This window comes from Cololabis saira, chromosome 19 (assembly GCF_033807715.1).
Source record: "Cololabis saira isolate AMF1-May2022 chromosome 19, fColSai1.1, whole genome shotgun sequence".
NCBI classification, from domain to species: domain Eukaryota; kingdom Metazoa; phylum Chordata; class Actinopteri; order Beloniformes; family Belonidae; genus Cololabis; species Cololabis saira.
Genome location: NC_084605.1, coordinates 13416248 through 13433506, shown reverse-complemented (window position 1 = coordinate 13433506; position 17259 = coordinate 13416248). Strand labels below are relative to the sequence as shown.

The 17259-nt window shown below is 39.9% G+C and overlaps 2 protein-coding genes across 4 annotated transcripts; one reads left to right on the top strand and one right to left on the bottom strand.

Annotated features, from left to right (window-relative positions):
• Nucleotides 1–418: 418 nt before the first annotated feature.
• Nucleotides 419–5254, bottom strand: znf668 (zinc finger protein 668). Its single transcript, XM_061709237.1, has 2 exons — nt 5164–5254; nt 419–3485 (listed from the first exon to the last, which is right to left on the bottom strand). The coding sequence occupies exon 2, from the start codon at nt 3475–3477 to the stop codon at nt 1501–1503; it is 1977 nt and encodes a 658-aa protein (XP_061565221.1). The 5' UTR covers nt 3478–3485; nt 5164–5254; the 3' UTR covers nt 419–1500.
• Nucleotides 4815–17124, top strand: znf646 (zinc finger protein 646). 3 transcript variants are annotated; one of them, XM_061709235.1, is made up of 4 exons: nt 4815–4953; nt 7908–10611; nt 10795–11874; nt 12918–17124. In XM_061709235.1, the coding sequence occupies exons 2-4, from the start codon at nt 8099–8101 to the stop codon at nt 13813–13815; spliced, it is 4491 nt and encodes a 1496-aa protein (XP_061565219.1). In that variant the 5' UTR covers nt 4815–4953; nt 7908–8098; the 3' UTR covers nt 13816–17124. The 3 variants fall into 3 exon arrangements, with proteins under 3 accessions (XP_061565219.1, XP_061565220.1, XP_061565217.1); XM_061709236.1 differs by having other exon boundaries at nt 4875–4960; XM_061709233.1 differs by lacking the exon at nt 4815–4953 and adding an exon at nt 5859–6111.
• Nucleotides 17125–17259: the final 135 nt, after the last annotated feature.

The window sequence follows — 17259 nt, the reverse complement described above, 5'->3', positions numbered from 1 at the left end:
ATAACCTCAACTGCCTTTTTCCTCTATTGCCTCTTCTCGGCCCTCCACCTAGAGTTCCATGAGCGCAAAAGAGATGATAACCAGGACATGAAGCTCCAGGACATGTTAGCTGTCTGTTCAGAGCAGGTTTAGTGCAGACGCTGTCTGATGCCAGTACAGGTGGGGACAGCGTCCAATTTAATGAAAGTTTAAGGGTTCATTTTAGCGTATTTCATCCTGAATTTTGAAGTGAAAACAACCTTTTAGAGGCTTTTAGGGTCTTTTACAGTCAAACAAGTGCGCTGGGTAGCTGACGAGGTTACTGACAGTTTGAATAGTTGGAGATAGTAAGGACTAGGAGCTTAGAAAAATGGTGAGCAAGACATCATTTGAACACATTTATTAAAATTAAGCAGATTAGTGAGAATTGTCTTTTTTTTTGTAACACATTTTGCATGGAAAGATATTTTGACTTTTTTTCCTTCTTGAGAATCATGTCTGATACCTCAAGACTTAAGTTGCCCAATCTTTTACAGTTCCCCCATCTCATGTCATCTGTGGTCTGATACATCTATTAAAGACTTAATCATTAAATTGTGACAAGTTGTAAGAAAGCATGAAGAATTTTATTTTATTTTTTTTTTAAAGTAAATGTTCCAAAAATGTTATGACTGAGACATGTATGAATCTTATCACTGTAAATGGTGGTAAAGTTCAAGAGTTAACCTTTGGAGTTGCAGCCTGCTAATGGAATACAGTCCACCCTGTTGGCATTTTGCCGTTTCTGTGTTCAGAAACCGTTGCCCCCACCTGTTTGTTGTTCGTTTCTCAATAAACGACATGCTGACAGAGTTTGCTTTAGTTATCACATCAGCTTTACTCAACAATAAAATGCCTGTGCATGACAGATACTGCAAACCCACAAAGATGAACCTGATTTGTCTTGAAAAAAGAAACACAAATCTGGCTTTACATGCTTTATTATATGAAAAAAAGTTATTCTTGTAAATAATTTGAAATGCCACTGTCCTTTTAAACCAAAACAGCTTGTTTAATAATTAAGCTGAAAATTACACTTAGTTATTTTCTCCATCGAAATTAAATCAAAAGAACGTTAAACATTTAAGATTAGAAGACTATAACTGAAAATATATGAAGCCATTTATTTTAAATCACAGGTGTTGGTTCGATGAGTTTACTGTTTGCAGTATATATTGCAAGTTAATGTTACCACATTTTTGTAAAAGTTCACAACAGATAATAAAACAACTACATAGTATGTATCGTACAGACCAGCTTTTAAAATGCAAGTATAACATTTAATACTTTAAGTCAAGTGATAATACAAAACAATGACAACTTGTAACAATTTACACAATTGTGATACAAACTGAACATTTTGAAGAACTTTTATTTTGAGATATGCAGTTTGTTTTTGTTTTGTTTTCTGATTTAGATTGAAAAGTTATTTAAGGCCACTAAGTGATTGCAGATCTGAAATGATAAAACAGTTAAGTACTTTTAAAGTCCCTCCTGTTTGACTAAATACTCTGGGAGAGAATGAAAAGCGGTTACAGGTACAGTCTGTGGGACTGTCAGAGATATAGTGCTGGGTTCAACAGTGGAGGTAGGAACTTCACCGGCTGGTGAAGGGAGAGGATCTGTGTGAATAATGTTTAGGTCACTGGGTTGTGAAGCCTCGACATGAGTCCGTAAGTGCTTGCGAAGGTAAGTGGCAAACAGAAAGGCTTTGCCACAGTGTGGGCACTTGTGAGGTTTACTGGTGGAATGAATCTTCTGGTGTTTACGTAGTCCAGATTTGTTAAGGAAGCCTTTGCCGCAGCTGTTGCAGACATGTGGCCTCGGCTTCTCGTGCTGCTTCTCGTGCTCCCTCAAGTCTGCCAGCTGTGTAAACTCTGCGTGACAAGTTTCACACACGTGTGAACTGAGCGGCACGATTTTGGTAACAGACGATGGAGTGGAGTCGATGGAGTGAAGGTTTTCATGGGCCTGAACTTCTTCCCATTTACTGAATGTAGCATCGCACTGAGGACAGGAGAACTGAGGGAGAGTGGTGTGGGCGGTGACGCTTGAGGCGGATGCAGCTTCAGTCACCTGCTGCTGCTGCTGCTGCTGCTGCTGATGCTGATGCTGCTGTTGCTCAGACTGCTCAGCCAGGTGAGTTTTTTCATGTTTTCGAAGGCTTGAGGACACCACAAATGACTTCAAACACTCTTCACATTTGAAAGGCCTCTCTCCAGAGTGCACACGCCGGTGCTTGTTGAGGCTGGAACGCTCAGCAAAGGACTTGTCGCACTCAGTGCACGAGAATGGCCTCAGACCGGTGTGGACGAGCATGTGGCGGCGCAGATCCCAGGACGCTACGAAGGCCTTGTCACAGCTCTGGCATTTGTACGGCCGCTCTCCAGAGTGAACGCGTTCATGCACAGCAAGATCAGCCGGTTGCCGGAATCGCTTGGAACACTTATCGCATGGATAAGGTTTAAAACCCAAGTGGGCGCGCTGGTGCCGACGAAAACTAGAGGGGTCAGAAAACATCTTTCCACACTGAGGGCACAGGAAGGGCTTCTCACCTGAGTGAGTGCGGAGATGAGACTGGTAGGACGACAGCTGAGTAAAGCCTTTTCCACACTGCTCGCACTGATAGGGTTTATTCTGGGAGTGAATTCGCTGATGGCAGGCCAGGGAGGAGGAGCGGGAGAAGGCTTTGCCACAGTCCGAGCACAGGAACGGCTTTTCTCCAGTGTGCGACCGCTCGTGGTTTTTCAGGTCCTTCAGCTCTGTGTATGTTTTGCCGCATTCGTCACAAGTATACGGTCGATGGCCCTGGTGGTTTCTTCTGTGTTTACGAAACACTGAGGGATCAGCAAAATTCTTACCGCACTCAGCACAGAAGTATGGCTTCTCTCCAGTGTGAGATCGCTCATGCACCTTCAGTTTGGATAAGGTGGGGTAACTCTTTGAGCACTGACCGCATGAGTAAGGACGCTCTCCACTGTGCTGCGTCATATGGATCCTCAAACATATAGCCTGCATGAAAGCCTTACCACAATCTGTGCATACAAAAGGCTTCTCCCCAGTGTGAGAGCGGCTATGGTTGCGTAGCTCTGTGGATGTCTTGTAAGCCTTGTGGCAATCTGGACACTGAAACGGGCGCTGGGATGAGTGCGTGCGCTCATGCTTTGAGAGCTGACCCTTGCTTGAAAATGCTTTGGCACACTCAGAGCATGTGAATTGCTGCTGACATTCCTTTGCATGTGCTGAGAGCTTATGGCTCTGCAGAGCAGATGCACTCTTGAAAGTCTCAGTGCAAGTGGGGCATTTAAAGAGGGGTTTTGCTTTTGGAGGTCTGCCCCTGCCGCGTTTTTTTGGAGGTTGATCCTTCGCCACCTCTTCATTTTGGTGGCTGTCTTCAACTTCAACAGGAGGGGTGTTTTGCTCTTCAAGAGGTGGACTCCCAGGCTGAGGAGAGGCCATTTTTATTTCTGCAGAGAAATAAAATTTAGAATCAGAATCAGAATCAGAATCATCTTTATTGGCCAGGTTCGAACATTGTCCAACAAGGAATTCGACTCCGGTTATTTCGATCTTTAGGCAGTAAATAAACAAATAAACAAATGTGGTACTTGTTGACTTGACATATATACAAATAAACATCTAAGGTGCAGCAGTTTGAGGTAGAGAAAAAAAAATGACAGCTCTGAATAAAATAACATATACACAATTATACAAAACAAATTATACAAAAAAATATACAAAAAATACAAGAAAGTGAGACGTAATAAGACATCCTTGCAATACGTATTTGAACACACAGATCAATTAGTCAAGGGGCAACTTTAGAAAAGAGCCTCCGTTAAGACTTTGCTCACATGTCTGGGTAAAGTTTGACAACTTATGTTTTTTGACAAATCTATAGAAGGAATTTTAGGGGTGTTGTCATCTTGAATTGTTTTGCTGGTGACCACTAAAGGCGCTAGAATATTCAAGTTCTCAATTCAGGCATATGGTCAGTTTTGGTCAACCCGTACAATTTGTATGCATAATTGACAAAATTAAAACATTGTATATCTAAGGAAATAGTTAAAACAATACTAAAAAAGCCTTTATGAATCATATTGTAATATTTTAGCCAATATTGGATACAAAATATAACTTTTTTATAGACGTTTTTGACACAGGATTTCATAGAAAATGTGTTTCACTGTAAAAAAAAAAAAAAAAAAAAGATGCTTATTATGTGCGTGTTTAAAACGCCTATAAAAAAGTCATATTTTTTAACCAATATTGGATAAAATATTGCAATACAATTAATAAAAATGTTTTTCAATTGATGTTTTATCCATTTCCCTAAATATAAAATGTTGAACATTGAAGATTTTGCATATAAACTGTACATTTTGACCATTATTGTGACCATAGGCATGAATTGAGTATTTGAATGTTACAACAGCTCCAGTGGTCATCAGCAAAACAATCCAAGATGACAACACCCCTATTATTCCTCTTAGGGGTTCCTTCTAACAAAAAAATAAGGTTGTCAAACTTTACCCAGAAGCGTGAGCATAGTTATCAATCTTAGGGTTTGCCCCCTGACTAAATAGGAAAAAGAGGATATGAGACAACAAAATAATTTGTGGGACGCCTATGAATCTGTTAAGCAGACCTTCACCTGACAGTGGTTGGTCATGAACCACGAAAAAAAAAGTGATGCACCAATGTCAAAGATACAGTATATATATACACAGGTGTGTTAATTTAATACATCCATGGTATGGATATATCAGTATGCATTAAATCACAAAATGGCTGGCATTAGGACCTCAGGGACAATAAGCTAACCGCTTTGATGCCGGAGGAAGTCAGCGATGCAGCGTTTGACAACACTGCAGCGCTGACTGAGATGTATCCACCTCAACACAAAGATGATATTTCACGGGTTAATGTTCCAAGGTATGAGGTAGGATATGCACGTATATCTTTGTGCAAGCTGGCATGCTACATTTTTTTTTAACCAACTCAAAATGGCTGGCTTTAGGACCGCTGGCTGTACAGATTCACTCGACATCATCATCATTATGACTGCTGTTACACGGCAAGTATTTTGTTAACGTCGTCTTTTTTACATATGGGGTATTTAAAACATAAGGAAGTCACTCTTACCAGACTGTGGGCATTAGTAGATGGTTGCCAATGTCTTTGAACGCGACTGCTTTACACAGAGATTGCTTTTGACTGGCTGGCAGATTTCCGACGGCGTTAGGACCCTGATGACGACAGCTGCCAGCAGGCGAGCCAAGTGTGCAACATTGTAATGTGTTTAATGACAAAACATGAGGATAAAACGCGCAATAAAATGCTTAAGCCTTAAGGAAACAAACGTTGAAGCGTGGAACTCTTAGTACAGTTATACAATTAAATCGTATTCAATAATAATGTGTACATATTTTACAATACATGACATGTGGCAAATTAAAAACCTAGCTGTCTGAAGCAGCTAAAAGTTTTAAATTAACATTGGGATTTGTATTTCCCCTTCAGTATTTGTATTACGTAAAAACGGAGTTTGTAGCGTTATTTATTTTTGTATTACCTAGCTTATTCTATTTGTCTCATCACCTTTTTAGTCTCTCTCGGTGCAAAATAACAGTAATTCCCCCCTTTTCTTTTTTTTACAATCTTCCCTACAAAGTACTGCTTCTTACCTGTATGTCATTCAATGTTATATGAGTTTAAAAAAGGTCTCCAATGTAAACAAGTGTAATGCTTTCTTGGAATAATGCCTTTTAGTTGACTTTGTATCAGCAAATCTGTACTGTCATGAAACTGTACCTGATCCTATGCAATTCTCCTAATAAATTCTTCAATCAATCAAAAAAAATAAAAAATAGCGAATGTTTGGGCCACCTAGGAAGCGTGAGGGGGGAAACATTTCGCTGCTGCACATTTCCTGTTTCCTAGCAACAAGAGCAATGTGGTTCATGCGAAGCAGGAAAAACAAGACAATTGGATAAAGAGACCTTTCCCTTTACATGAAAGTAACGGTTTAAAAATGATGAATATGTAGTGGATATGCGCCGTTATATCTTGCATTAAATTATGCTGCTGCAGGTATTTTATTTATTTATTATCTACACAATTATTCCTCTTTTTAAACGATTTAGTGGGGGTTTGGTGCAATGTTTGTTTAGCTAGTCATACTGATGTTAGCTGGTAGCCCGCTAGCGTGACCTAATTGCTCCCTTTTAGCTGCATCAGCCAATTTGTTCGGTCTTGTCATAAGCCCAGTTTGAACATGTGTTTAGTTGGGTTCTTGTAGTAATGTTAAAGGACGTGTATGTCCTCTTTAGTGATGTATTTGTTGCGTGCAGCAGAGCTCCATAGACAGCTAGTTCAGTTAGCCTGCTGCTGCAGAGAGGGCACTATGAAAAACGTTTTACCTCACTGATTACTAATTACCATGGATAAGTAGCTGTTGGTTGCGTCGTTAAAAGTTTTGTCATTTTTGGCGTGACTGTTTTCCAAATTATGCTGCAAACTAAAGCTCTGTCATTTTACAGGCTGTAGATGTTTCCTCAAGTCTGATTATTAAAGCGTGTTGATATTAACAGCATTTTCACTGGCAGTGATCAAGATTACACTGTTAAATTATGTCTGAGTCCCATTCTGAATCAAGAGGTAAATACTTGTTAATTTCAAGCAGTGAAATGCTTCCTTATCAAAGAATACCGCGGTTGAATTGGTTTGATATTGGATATTATGAATTCAACACCCATAAAACTTGTGATACATACCACTGATTTTGGTCATATTGCTTGTGATGTGTTCATGGTCATCTAGACTATATATCACAAGAGAGTAATTATTATAAAATCATATTACGGGCTGATTTAAGGAGGTTTAATGAAAACAATCGGTGTTATGTATCACAAGTTTTATGGGTGTTGAATTCATTAAACCTCATTAAATCAGCCCATAATATGATTTTATAATAATTACTGTTTTGTGATATATAGTCTAGATGACCATGAACACATCACAAGCAATATGACCAAAATCAGTGGTATGTATCACAAGTTTTATGGGTGTTGAATTCATTAAACCACATTAAATCAGCCCATATATATGATTTTTAAATCAGCCCATATATATGATTTTTTTTTTTTAATAATTACTGTTTTGTGATATATAGTCTAGATGACCATGAACACATCACAAGTGGTTTGACCAAAATCAGTGGTATGTATAAGTTTTATGGGTATTGAATTCATAATATCCAATATCCAATATCAAACCAATTCAACCGCGGTTCAAAGAATAGGGCCTGTTTTGGTGTGGACAGTTGATCACAGGTATATTAGATATGCGTTGCTCTTATAAATGTCCATTGATTTCACTGGCAGACAAAGGGCTGTGTAAATTTGACAAGAACAAAAAAATAAACCATTCAAAATCAGCATCCTAAATTCAAGCATGTATGAATCTATTTCTGAATGGAGTTTCTCTACATGCAGAGATGTACCATTGCAGGGTTAGGATACCTTTCCCTTGATGGGTTTTCATTTCACTTTATTGTTTTATAGATCAGTCTACTCTGTAAATATGCTGGAAAAATACATTTTTTTGTCTAGTTATAGGATGCAAAGTAGCACGGTTAATGTTTTTTATTCTTATCTTTTTTCAACAAAAATATGTTCAGATTTAATACACATTTTGATTGATATCTATTGTAAATTTTTTTATGATAAAAGTAACTGATTACACTCTTAAAATGATTCTATTCAATGTTGTCATTTCGTACTCTTTCTAACATTGTCTAATGTTTTGTGATCAGCATCATGGCTGCTTCTGCTGTACTCAAGTTTTTCACCTCAACTCTTTATCTCCTTTCTTGTGTTACCTCCCAGGACATTCGTTGGACCCTACTGGAAAGATCTGGCTTCCTTTTGTATGGACTAGAAAGGCCTCTAATGCATTTCCAACTTGGAACTTTGCAAACTTCTGCACTTAATTCAATCACTATCCTGTAATGGCATTGTAAGACCCAAGCAGGACAACAGGATTTCCTTGCAAACAGTGTGGCATTGTATGTCCCAGTATGCCTAATCTGCTTGAGCACATGGATGCCAATCATCAAGAAGAAGAAGAAGAAGAAGAAGAAAGAAAATTTAAATGTGATGAATGTGGACGTGGTTATAGACATGCTGGTAGTCTAACTAACCATAGAAAGACTCACGAAGTTGGTTCTTTTCACTGTAACATATGTGGAAAAGAAAACTCTAATGCTTCGGCTCTGAAGAGTCATCTCCGGAGCCACACTTCATTAAAAAAATACTCCTGTGCAGAGTGTGGAAAAGCTTTTCGTTTAGCAACACAGCTATCTACTCACAAGAGGGTACATCTTGCAAAAAAGACAAAGGAGAAGTCATATCGGAAGTTAGACATGGAAAATTCCAGCCCTGAAAATGATCAACCACATCAACTGAATGAGGAGTCTACAAATCTTGGAACTTCTCCAGAAAATGGCCCATCTGAGGACAAGACAGAAGATATTTACAATTCACAATCTGAGACCTGTGATGAGGCATTGGATAGACCCTTCAAGTGTGATTTGTGTGACAAATCATACATACATCACCGAAGCCTGAGCAATCATAAAAAGACTCACCAAGTGGGACTGTTTGAGTGCACCGTCTGTTTCAAACTATTCAATAACATGGCTGCCCTCTACAGCCATCAGAGAACTCACAAAGGAAGAAGTGGGACAGACCTCACTTTGACAGGCGGGTCCTACACAAGCACAACCCTGGACCAGTTCTCTCCCCAGAGCCAGGATGCTCCAGTCAATTTTTGCCATTTATGTCAGGTACTTTTCCCTACAGATGAGGAGTTCCAGGAACACATTCAGATGCACAACTCATCTTCTCTGTCACTTGACCCTCAAAATTCTTTGTCAGAGAACCAAAGTCTAACATATGACAGCAGTGTTGCTTCACCCGAGTCAGTTTTTTATACATCTCCTATAAACAGGATCCCTCTGGTGTCATCAATAGATAATCTTGGGAGTGTTGATCAGCCACTGGAGAAAATAAGACATAATGGCCATGTGTTCTCAGACTGCTCCAGTGATCTAAAACCTTCATCCAATTGCACTCAGGGAGAAATTCCTGTCTTGAACACGAATATTTTTAGTCAGACACTCATGTCCACACAAAACACTGACAAAATGGAAGAAAATTCAACTGTAGATTCTGAGGAGCGCCCTTTTAAGTGTGAGATCTGTGGTAAAAGCTACCGACACTCTGGGAGCCTCATCAACCACAAACGGTCACATCAGGTGGGGACTTATGAATGCTCTGTTTGTAGAAAGAATTATCCTCACCTAGCTGCTCTCAAAAGTCACCTTCGTCTCCACAAAGCTCAGCCGTCATCTTACAACCTCAGAACGGGAGGAGACTGGCTCTCATCAGAGCCTCTGACTTTGGATTGCCAACAGACATGTTCCCTTTCCCAAAACAACCAGGAAAACGGTGCTCACCCTGTGGTTGATATCGATCAGGAGAACGGCGCTGACCACAGCAATACAGCATTTTACCAGGAGCAGTTTAATCAGGATTTCTCCCAGGATATGACTGTGCATCTACCTCACAACGGACACCTGATGCAGAGGCACATGTGTGCAGACTGTGGTGAGACATTTGCAGATATTGCAGGGATCAAGTCTCACAGCTGCCCATTGCTACAGCACCAACAACACGACAGTAACGGTGATGAGTACAACACTAGCTTAAACGTCCAGCCCAGTAATGGTCATTGCATCATTGGAAATCCAGGAAATAATGCGGAGTTCTGTGGCCTGAATGGCGGCCACAACCAAAGTTACTTTGAACAGAACTTCCGTGAAAATGTGTGCAGCACTCAGCCAAATGCTACTATAGAAGATGAGGAAGATGATGACGGAGATCTTTACCAGTGCTCTATATGTGGCAACAGCTACACCAGCAAGAGGGCTCTCAGGAGCCATCTCCGAGGGCACACACAGTCTAATAGTACACCTGCAAGCTCACGGCCTTCTTCCATGTCCTCCCATGAAGAAGAAAAAGATGAGCTTGGAGAGATGATGATGATCTGTAGCACATGTGGGGAAAGTTTTGCCAATAGGCAAGATTTGGTTGCTCATCAGATTCTCCACAACAAGGACACGGAAGACTGTAAAAAACATTTGCCTGTGAACAACCATGTTCCAGAAAGCAAAGAGGAAGAACAAATCATCTGTGGCAGTTGTGGCATCTTCTGCACCAGCTACGATCATCTGGACAACCATGTCTGCACAGCTGAGGGGAAAGATGAGTCTGTTCACTGCAAGGAAGAAATTAAAGTCAACACAGTTGTCCAGCATGATGAAACGAGTCCCATGAGAGAAACTGTTGATGCTGAAGATCGCCAGTACAAGTGTGATCAGTGTGGGCGGTCGTACAGGCATGCTGGCTCCCTCCTCAACCATAAAAAGTCCCACAAGACAGGCGTATTCAGATGTCTTATCTGCCAGAAACGCTTTTACAACCTGTTGGCTCTTAAAAACCATCAAAGATCCCACTTTGATATTAAGAGGTTAGTTATAGAAATGTACATTTATTGGAATTCAATTTATACATTTTCAAATAAATGTTTAATTATTTTGAAGAAAAAAAACTAGTCAGATTTTCTTTTTCCATTTTTCATCATGCTTTACTTGCATATAGCGCTGTCTGTTTTGAAAACAGATTTAACTATCTGCCTTGTCTCCTCCCACAGGCACACTTGTCAGGAGTGTGGAAAGGCCTTCAAAATCCAGAAGCAGCTGTTGATCCATCTGAGAAGGCACAAAGAGAACCAAGCCAAAATCCAGGAACTCAACAATCAGATCCAGGCACTCATGCAAATGAATGGGAGCAGATCAGATGGGAGAACGCCATCATTAACTACAAACGCCAGTCAGGCTTTTACCTCCGTTCGACGCCGCACGCAAACAGTTGAAGGGAAGGCAGGACATGTAAAGTTGGATAGCTCCATTAAACTGGAGGACTCATGCGATCAGCGGCCTTTTGCGTGTGACCAGTGTGGGCGCACGTATCGCCATGCAGGAAGTTTAGTCAACCACAGAAACTCACATAAAACAGGTGAATATTACTGCTCTATTTGTAACAACACTTACTCCAATCAGCTAGCGATGAAAAATCACTTGCGGACCCACTTTGCATATAAAAAGCACTCTTGTCAAAATTGTGGAAAAGGCTTTAGAGGAAAGAAACAACTGTTGGCTCATGTCTGTGCGGACCACAGAAAGGATGGGTCCGGAGGAAGGAAGGGTCTCAGATCTAGAGCCTTTAAATGCAAAGTATGTAAACAGACCTTTTTCTCAGCTGACCAACTGGCAGCCCATCCCTGTGATGGACCCTCAGACAACAAGGAATCCCAGTTAAATACAGCTCCAGCTAAAGAGGAGCGTCCATTCACATGCAACATATGTAATCGCAGCTACCGCCATGCTGGCTCACTGTTGAATCACAAAAATACCCACAAGACAGGGCACTTCAGCTGTACCTTTTGTTCCAAGCCCTTCACTAACCCGATGGCTTTACGCAACCACACACGCATCCACACGCAGAAGAAAAAGTATGTGTGTCTGACATGTGGCAAGGCCTTTCGCCTCGCTAGCATCCTACACAACCACCAGAGGATCCACAATCGAGTGCTGAGTCACTTCAGCTGTACTTCGTGTGGAAAACGCTTCCAGGGCAGGGCCGGCTTGAAGAGGCACCGCTGTCACAGAGGTCAGGAGAACAGCACACTATCGGGAGTCCAGCACTCGGAAAAGGGAGACAAATGCTTCACGTGAGTCCCAGTTTTACTGACAAATTAATATGCAACTATTTTTATTAGTGCTCAAAGGGGAGTCTATGAAATGTTTTAAATGGGTTTAAATGTCTTAGTATTCAAATAATTTTTTTATTACCCATAGTTATTACAGAAAACATTTCCTACTGTTTATGTTCTTGCATTCTATGTCAAAAATAAAAAGAAATTGCACCACAAAGGTGCCTGACATATGTTGGAAATGTAAGAAACGGTATCACTATCACATAGATCAGTGGTCCCCAACCTGGGGTCCGGGCCCCCCCTGGGGGGGCGCCACAGATCTCTGGGGGGTGCACGAAACTTTGTCTGTTTGAGGATATGCAGTTGTAAAAATTATATTTGCACATGTTAAATAAATAAAAAATCACAATAACACACCTACTGTAATGGAATACCTTTTAATCCAAGTCTTTATAAACCCACTTAGAAATATATTTTGGTCATTTTTAAATACTAAGTTATCAGGATAAAAACTTAAAAACGTATTATCATTCAACATTTAATCATACTATTACTCCGACAGGTTGCTAAAGGAAAAATGTTAAAAAAATTTGCTCTCATATTAAAATAGACATTTTTCTGAAATATTTTTATGTCTTTGCAATTATTTTTTGTGCGTATTTTATACATTGGTGAGTGACACAAAAGGAAGGTGACAAAAACAAAGTACAGGGTAAACCAAAGAGAAATGTATCAAAAAACATAATTAATGTTAATTTTTTTTCAATTAAAGATTTTTAACGAACCACTTTACTCTTTTGCTGCTAATACGTACGGGTCGGGGGGCCTGGCTGGTATAGACACAAGTAGGAGGGGCTCCAAGGAAAAAAGTTTGGGAACCACTGACATAGATCACTAGAGAACCCTGTTAAATTTATTTTATCTCTGAAATAACCAAATTAGTTTATTTATTTGAAACTTATAATTTATATAATTCTAAAAATTATCCAGTGTTAGATTTAATGATCTGGGTTGTAGTGTTGTATTAGGAATGTAATGCTAAGTTGATCCTACTGCAGGTGCGACTTGTGTGGACGCTCCTACCACCACGCTGGCTCCCTGCTCAACCATAAGAAGTCCCACTCTGAAAACCTCCATCACTGCACTTTGTGCCTCCAGACGTTTCCCGACCCTCTCACTCTGCAGATACACTCCCAGATGAGGCGTCACTGTTGCCCAGAGTGCGGCAAGACCTTCTGTCTGGTCTCACACCTGCAGAGCCACATAGAGGTGCATTCGAAGGAGCGGGCTGTGGTCTGCAGCCTCTGCCAGCAAAGCTTTCCCAGCACGGCCAGTTACAAGGAGCACCATGATGCAAAGCACATGACTGAGGGCTCTTATCAACAGGGCCTGGATGAGCCTGTAGAGAACAACCGTTGTTGGGATTCAGGATTAAATCAGTCAGCGAAGATGGGTGAAATGCAAAACCAAATCCCACCACCACTGTCCCATATTCCAGGAAATGTTACTGGTTCACATAGGAGTAATGAAACATCCGTTACTGAGGAGAAGTGCCATGTCTGTGAGCACTGCGGTCGAACCTACCGGCATGCCGGCTCCCTCCTCAACCATAAGAACAGCCACAAGACGGGCTCCTTCTTCTGCTCAGTCTGCCAGAAGGAATACACCAACCTGATGGCTCTCAAGAACCACCAACGCATTCACACAGAGCCTAAACGCTACCAGTGCCTGGAGTGTGGAAAAGCGTTCCGTGTGTCCACTCAGCTCATATGTCACCGGAGGATACACACCAAGGAGAAGCCCTTCGCCTGCCTGCTGTGCAGCAAGAGCTTCTCCAGCAAGTCCAACCTGCGGCATCATCAGAAGATGCACCAGAACACCACCCCGACCTACGACTCTTCCTTTTGCATGGATGCTGATGCATTCATGGACCTGGACATGGAATCCTTCCTATAGAGTAATCCAGAGGATACAGCAGAAGGAAGAAGAGGCTCCTTTGATTTCTTTTTTTCACCCATCTTTCAATAATTGTTAAACAGTATTGCTTTTTTTTTTTCCTTAAAGAAATGCTTCTTTGGTCCAGACGGAACCCCTTTGAAAAGTTGCAAATTTTGATGGATTTTCAAACTTGCATCCCGAATGTATTCTGATGTTTCATCAATTTGCTTTTAAATGAGCCTGAATGTTTTCCTTGTATACACAGGATTCCCTTAGACTGGTTGGATGATGGACATTCCCTGTCTCTGCTCATTCCTCTATGACACATTAACCAACCAAAGTGAACAGAAAACTGCAGTCCAGGTCCACGTGAGAAACATACAGTGATGATAAACATGTTTTGTAAAACGGTACTGTTCTTACTCTTGTTAAGTATAATTGTGTTCAGTGCCTCTGTAGATTCCTTAGGAAGCTAAATATACAAAGTATATATGTATCTTTGGATCCTTCTGTTTTGGTTTTTGCCATCAGTGTTAAAAGACTGTTCACCTTGCTTTGGGAATTCACATACAGTGAGGGGAAAAGCCTCATATTTTCAAGTCAAATACCTCTTTGTGTGTTCGAAGGTCAGTGGCAAAGTGAACTACTCAAACTAGATGATTAATTCAATAGCTGTACTACTAATAATAATCACGTTCACGCTGAGTGATACTATTTGCTAAAATAGATATATTTATTAATTTATTCCTGTTGTTTTATGTGCATATTTTATCAGAAGAACGTTCTATGAATGTTTTTTTTGTTGTTTTTTTTTAAAACTGGACTCTAAAACTCATGTAGCTTTTTAAAGACCTTCTCAGTTATTCGTTTGTATATCATTATTTTCTGTAAAAGCAGAAATGAATGAATGAGCCAAGGATGACGTGTCATCGGCTGCACTCAGGGTCCGCCTTCAAAGGGAGCATACCTGATGTATAAAACTCTGTAAATGAACCAAGCAACGCATTTTTCCCTGATTTTATGCTTGTAATTTGAATTTATGTGACAAAGAAAGTACCTCATCTATAAATGCTAAGTTTTTATATATCAATACATGAAATTAACTCCTCTGGTCCTTAACGTGTTAAATTTATAGATTGACTAGAGGTGCAAAAAAGTTGTAAAATCAGCTGGTTTTCACCTTTATTACCTGTGGTAACCAACTCAAATGCCAACAAAAAGAAATGTCAGTTAAAGCAATGGAAAGGATTATTAAACTCTTTCGAGATCATAATTTAGCAGGATGTTTAGCAAAATATGTTAGTTGTAGCAAAAGTCCTATTTTGGACACCCCCACCCCCCCAAAAAAATAAAAATAAAACCCCTTTTAATTCATGTGGAGATGGTTAGTACTGAGTTAATACATTTTGTATTTTCTTCGCTGATCGATAATTCGCTGTGGTATGTCACATGTTCGACTGAGGTTGTGTTCTCCTGTTTTTGAGACGTGGTGAGGACCAGATGGTTTCTTTTTCCTTTAACGTGGCTGTAGCTTGTCAGTCATTCCAACACACTATTGCAGGGCACGCTGTAACCCTTCGTGGACTCATGAAGAAACTTCAGTTTTGTTGACTTATGTACCGGTGCCTAAAATGTTATCCGATTGTAGCAGTATTACAGGAAAGAACCTCTTCTCGCTGAACTTGTTACACTGTTAACCATCAATTTTTATAATTTAACTGTTTTTTTTTTCTTTTTTGTTTGTTTCTTTTTAGTTTGTTTCAACCCTCATCGACAAACGGTTAAGTGAAAGCAATTCTTAAAGGGAGAAGCCAACAGTTTGGTAATGAGCTTAGATGCCGTCAACCCTAGAGTTTGATATTTTACAGTTACTGTATTTACAACATGTAAAATTGTTTTGAAGTTTATTTTCTCACTGAGGCCAGGTACAGCAGTCAGCTTCCAGACTGAGTTATTGGATGTACAGAGAAGTCATATTTAACCGCTTAAAAAAACTCGGGGGTTGATTATAAATAATCCAAGTCCCCATATGTTGGTGTATCCCTTTAACTATTGTATTATAACCATGGGATGAAACTGGCTCCTTTTTTAGGGACAGTTAATGTGAGACATTTAAATATGTCCCCCTTCTACAAAGCACAATTGTTTAAATAAACCGAACAGAGCTTTATTATCATGGAAGAGCCAGTTTTATTTACACCTTAACTTTATAAGTTCACAAACCATCTAATGGTATGTGAAAAATGTGCAGTTATGGATTCTGTTCCTGATCTTCCCAAGTTTTCTAATGTCCCTGTTTTGTTTGTACTCGTATGAGGACACTTGTAAAATTCAACAACTTTTTGTTTTTATCTTTTTTTTAAAGCCTTATACATTGCATTTAACATATGAATATGTGTGGCACTGGCCTGAAGTATGAAATACCTCAAAAGCTCTGCCTACCTAACACCTGCTACTTATTGCCTCATGAAGATTAACTGTAGAGAAATCACTGTAAACACACAAGCTCAGTTTAAGGGGGTTTTCAAATTCTAATCTGTTGGGTTTTTTTTTTTTAAACACCACGACATGGTTTGCTGTCTGCTGTTTGTTTCCAGATATTTGTACATGTATGTAGCCGGAGGAGGACAAGAGCTCCTTAACAATTCAGTCTATTGTTTAAGTTGGCTGCTCAATAATTCACCTCAGCTGGTTTGCAGTATGTCATGTATTAAGCAATATATTCAAACTTTAAAGTCAGCTAACTAGTGGTTGTGAATACACCATTCACGCATGGTTTTGTCACATTATTTAAAACCCTGTGCACATTATCAGGATTTAGAAGGCCTGGCTGCAACACTGTCATATTTCACGGTAGTCCATACAATGAGAAAATCATGTACACGTCTGAGCTCAAATCTTAAACTCTTTTGTTTTCTGCAATCATGTTCTCATCTACTTTGGCACTTCATGTTTGCACCCCTCTGGCACTGATCACACTCGCTGTCTGGCATCGCTGTGGTCAGTCCCAGAGCTCTGTAAATTGTAAATGAGAATGAAAACGTTTGCATCTATGTACATTTGCAGCAGGATTTTCTTGGGCAGCAAAAAATAAACCAGAAACTGCTGGATTTACTATTGTCTAATAATAAAAAGGAACATATACTGCAACTTCTGATTTATTGCCTCAGTGTTCAAAAGTTATCTGCCCTGTATTTAATTCATATTTGTAGGTCTATTTTGTCACGCCAAGGTGGAGATTTTGAATTCTTTGTTAGAACTTAGTTTAGGATGTAAAAAATGATTAAGAATTCAGTTGAAGTAAATTAAAAGACTTGGAAAATACAATGCCTTTGTTTTTCTTCACATTCCTTGGACAATGATTACCGTAATATTTTCATGGTGTAATGCAGAAAACATTTGAACACATAAGAGAAACTGGTCTGAAATGGCTCTGATACCCCTCCCACTCTTGTCATTTCC

Excerpts from the sequence above, each read along its gene's own strand:
- znf668 (XM_061709237.1), bottom strand. The coding sequence starts at position 3,477 with ATGGCCTCTCCTCAGCCTGGGAGTCCACCTCTTGAAGAGCAAAACACC.
- znf646 (XM_061709235.1), top strand. The coding sequence starts at position 8,099 with ATGCCTAATCTGCTTGAGCACATGGATGCCAATCATCAAGAAGAAGAA. Across the intron at positions 10,612-10,794 it reads TCCCACTTTGATATTAAGAG|GCACACTTGTCAGGAGTGTG; the intron begins GTTAGTTATAGA and ends CTCCTCCCACAG. Across the intron at positions 11,875-12,917 it reads AAGGGAGACAAATGCTTCAC|GTGCGACTTGTGTGGACGCT; the intron begins GTGAGTCCCAGT and ends ATCCTACTGCAG.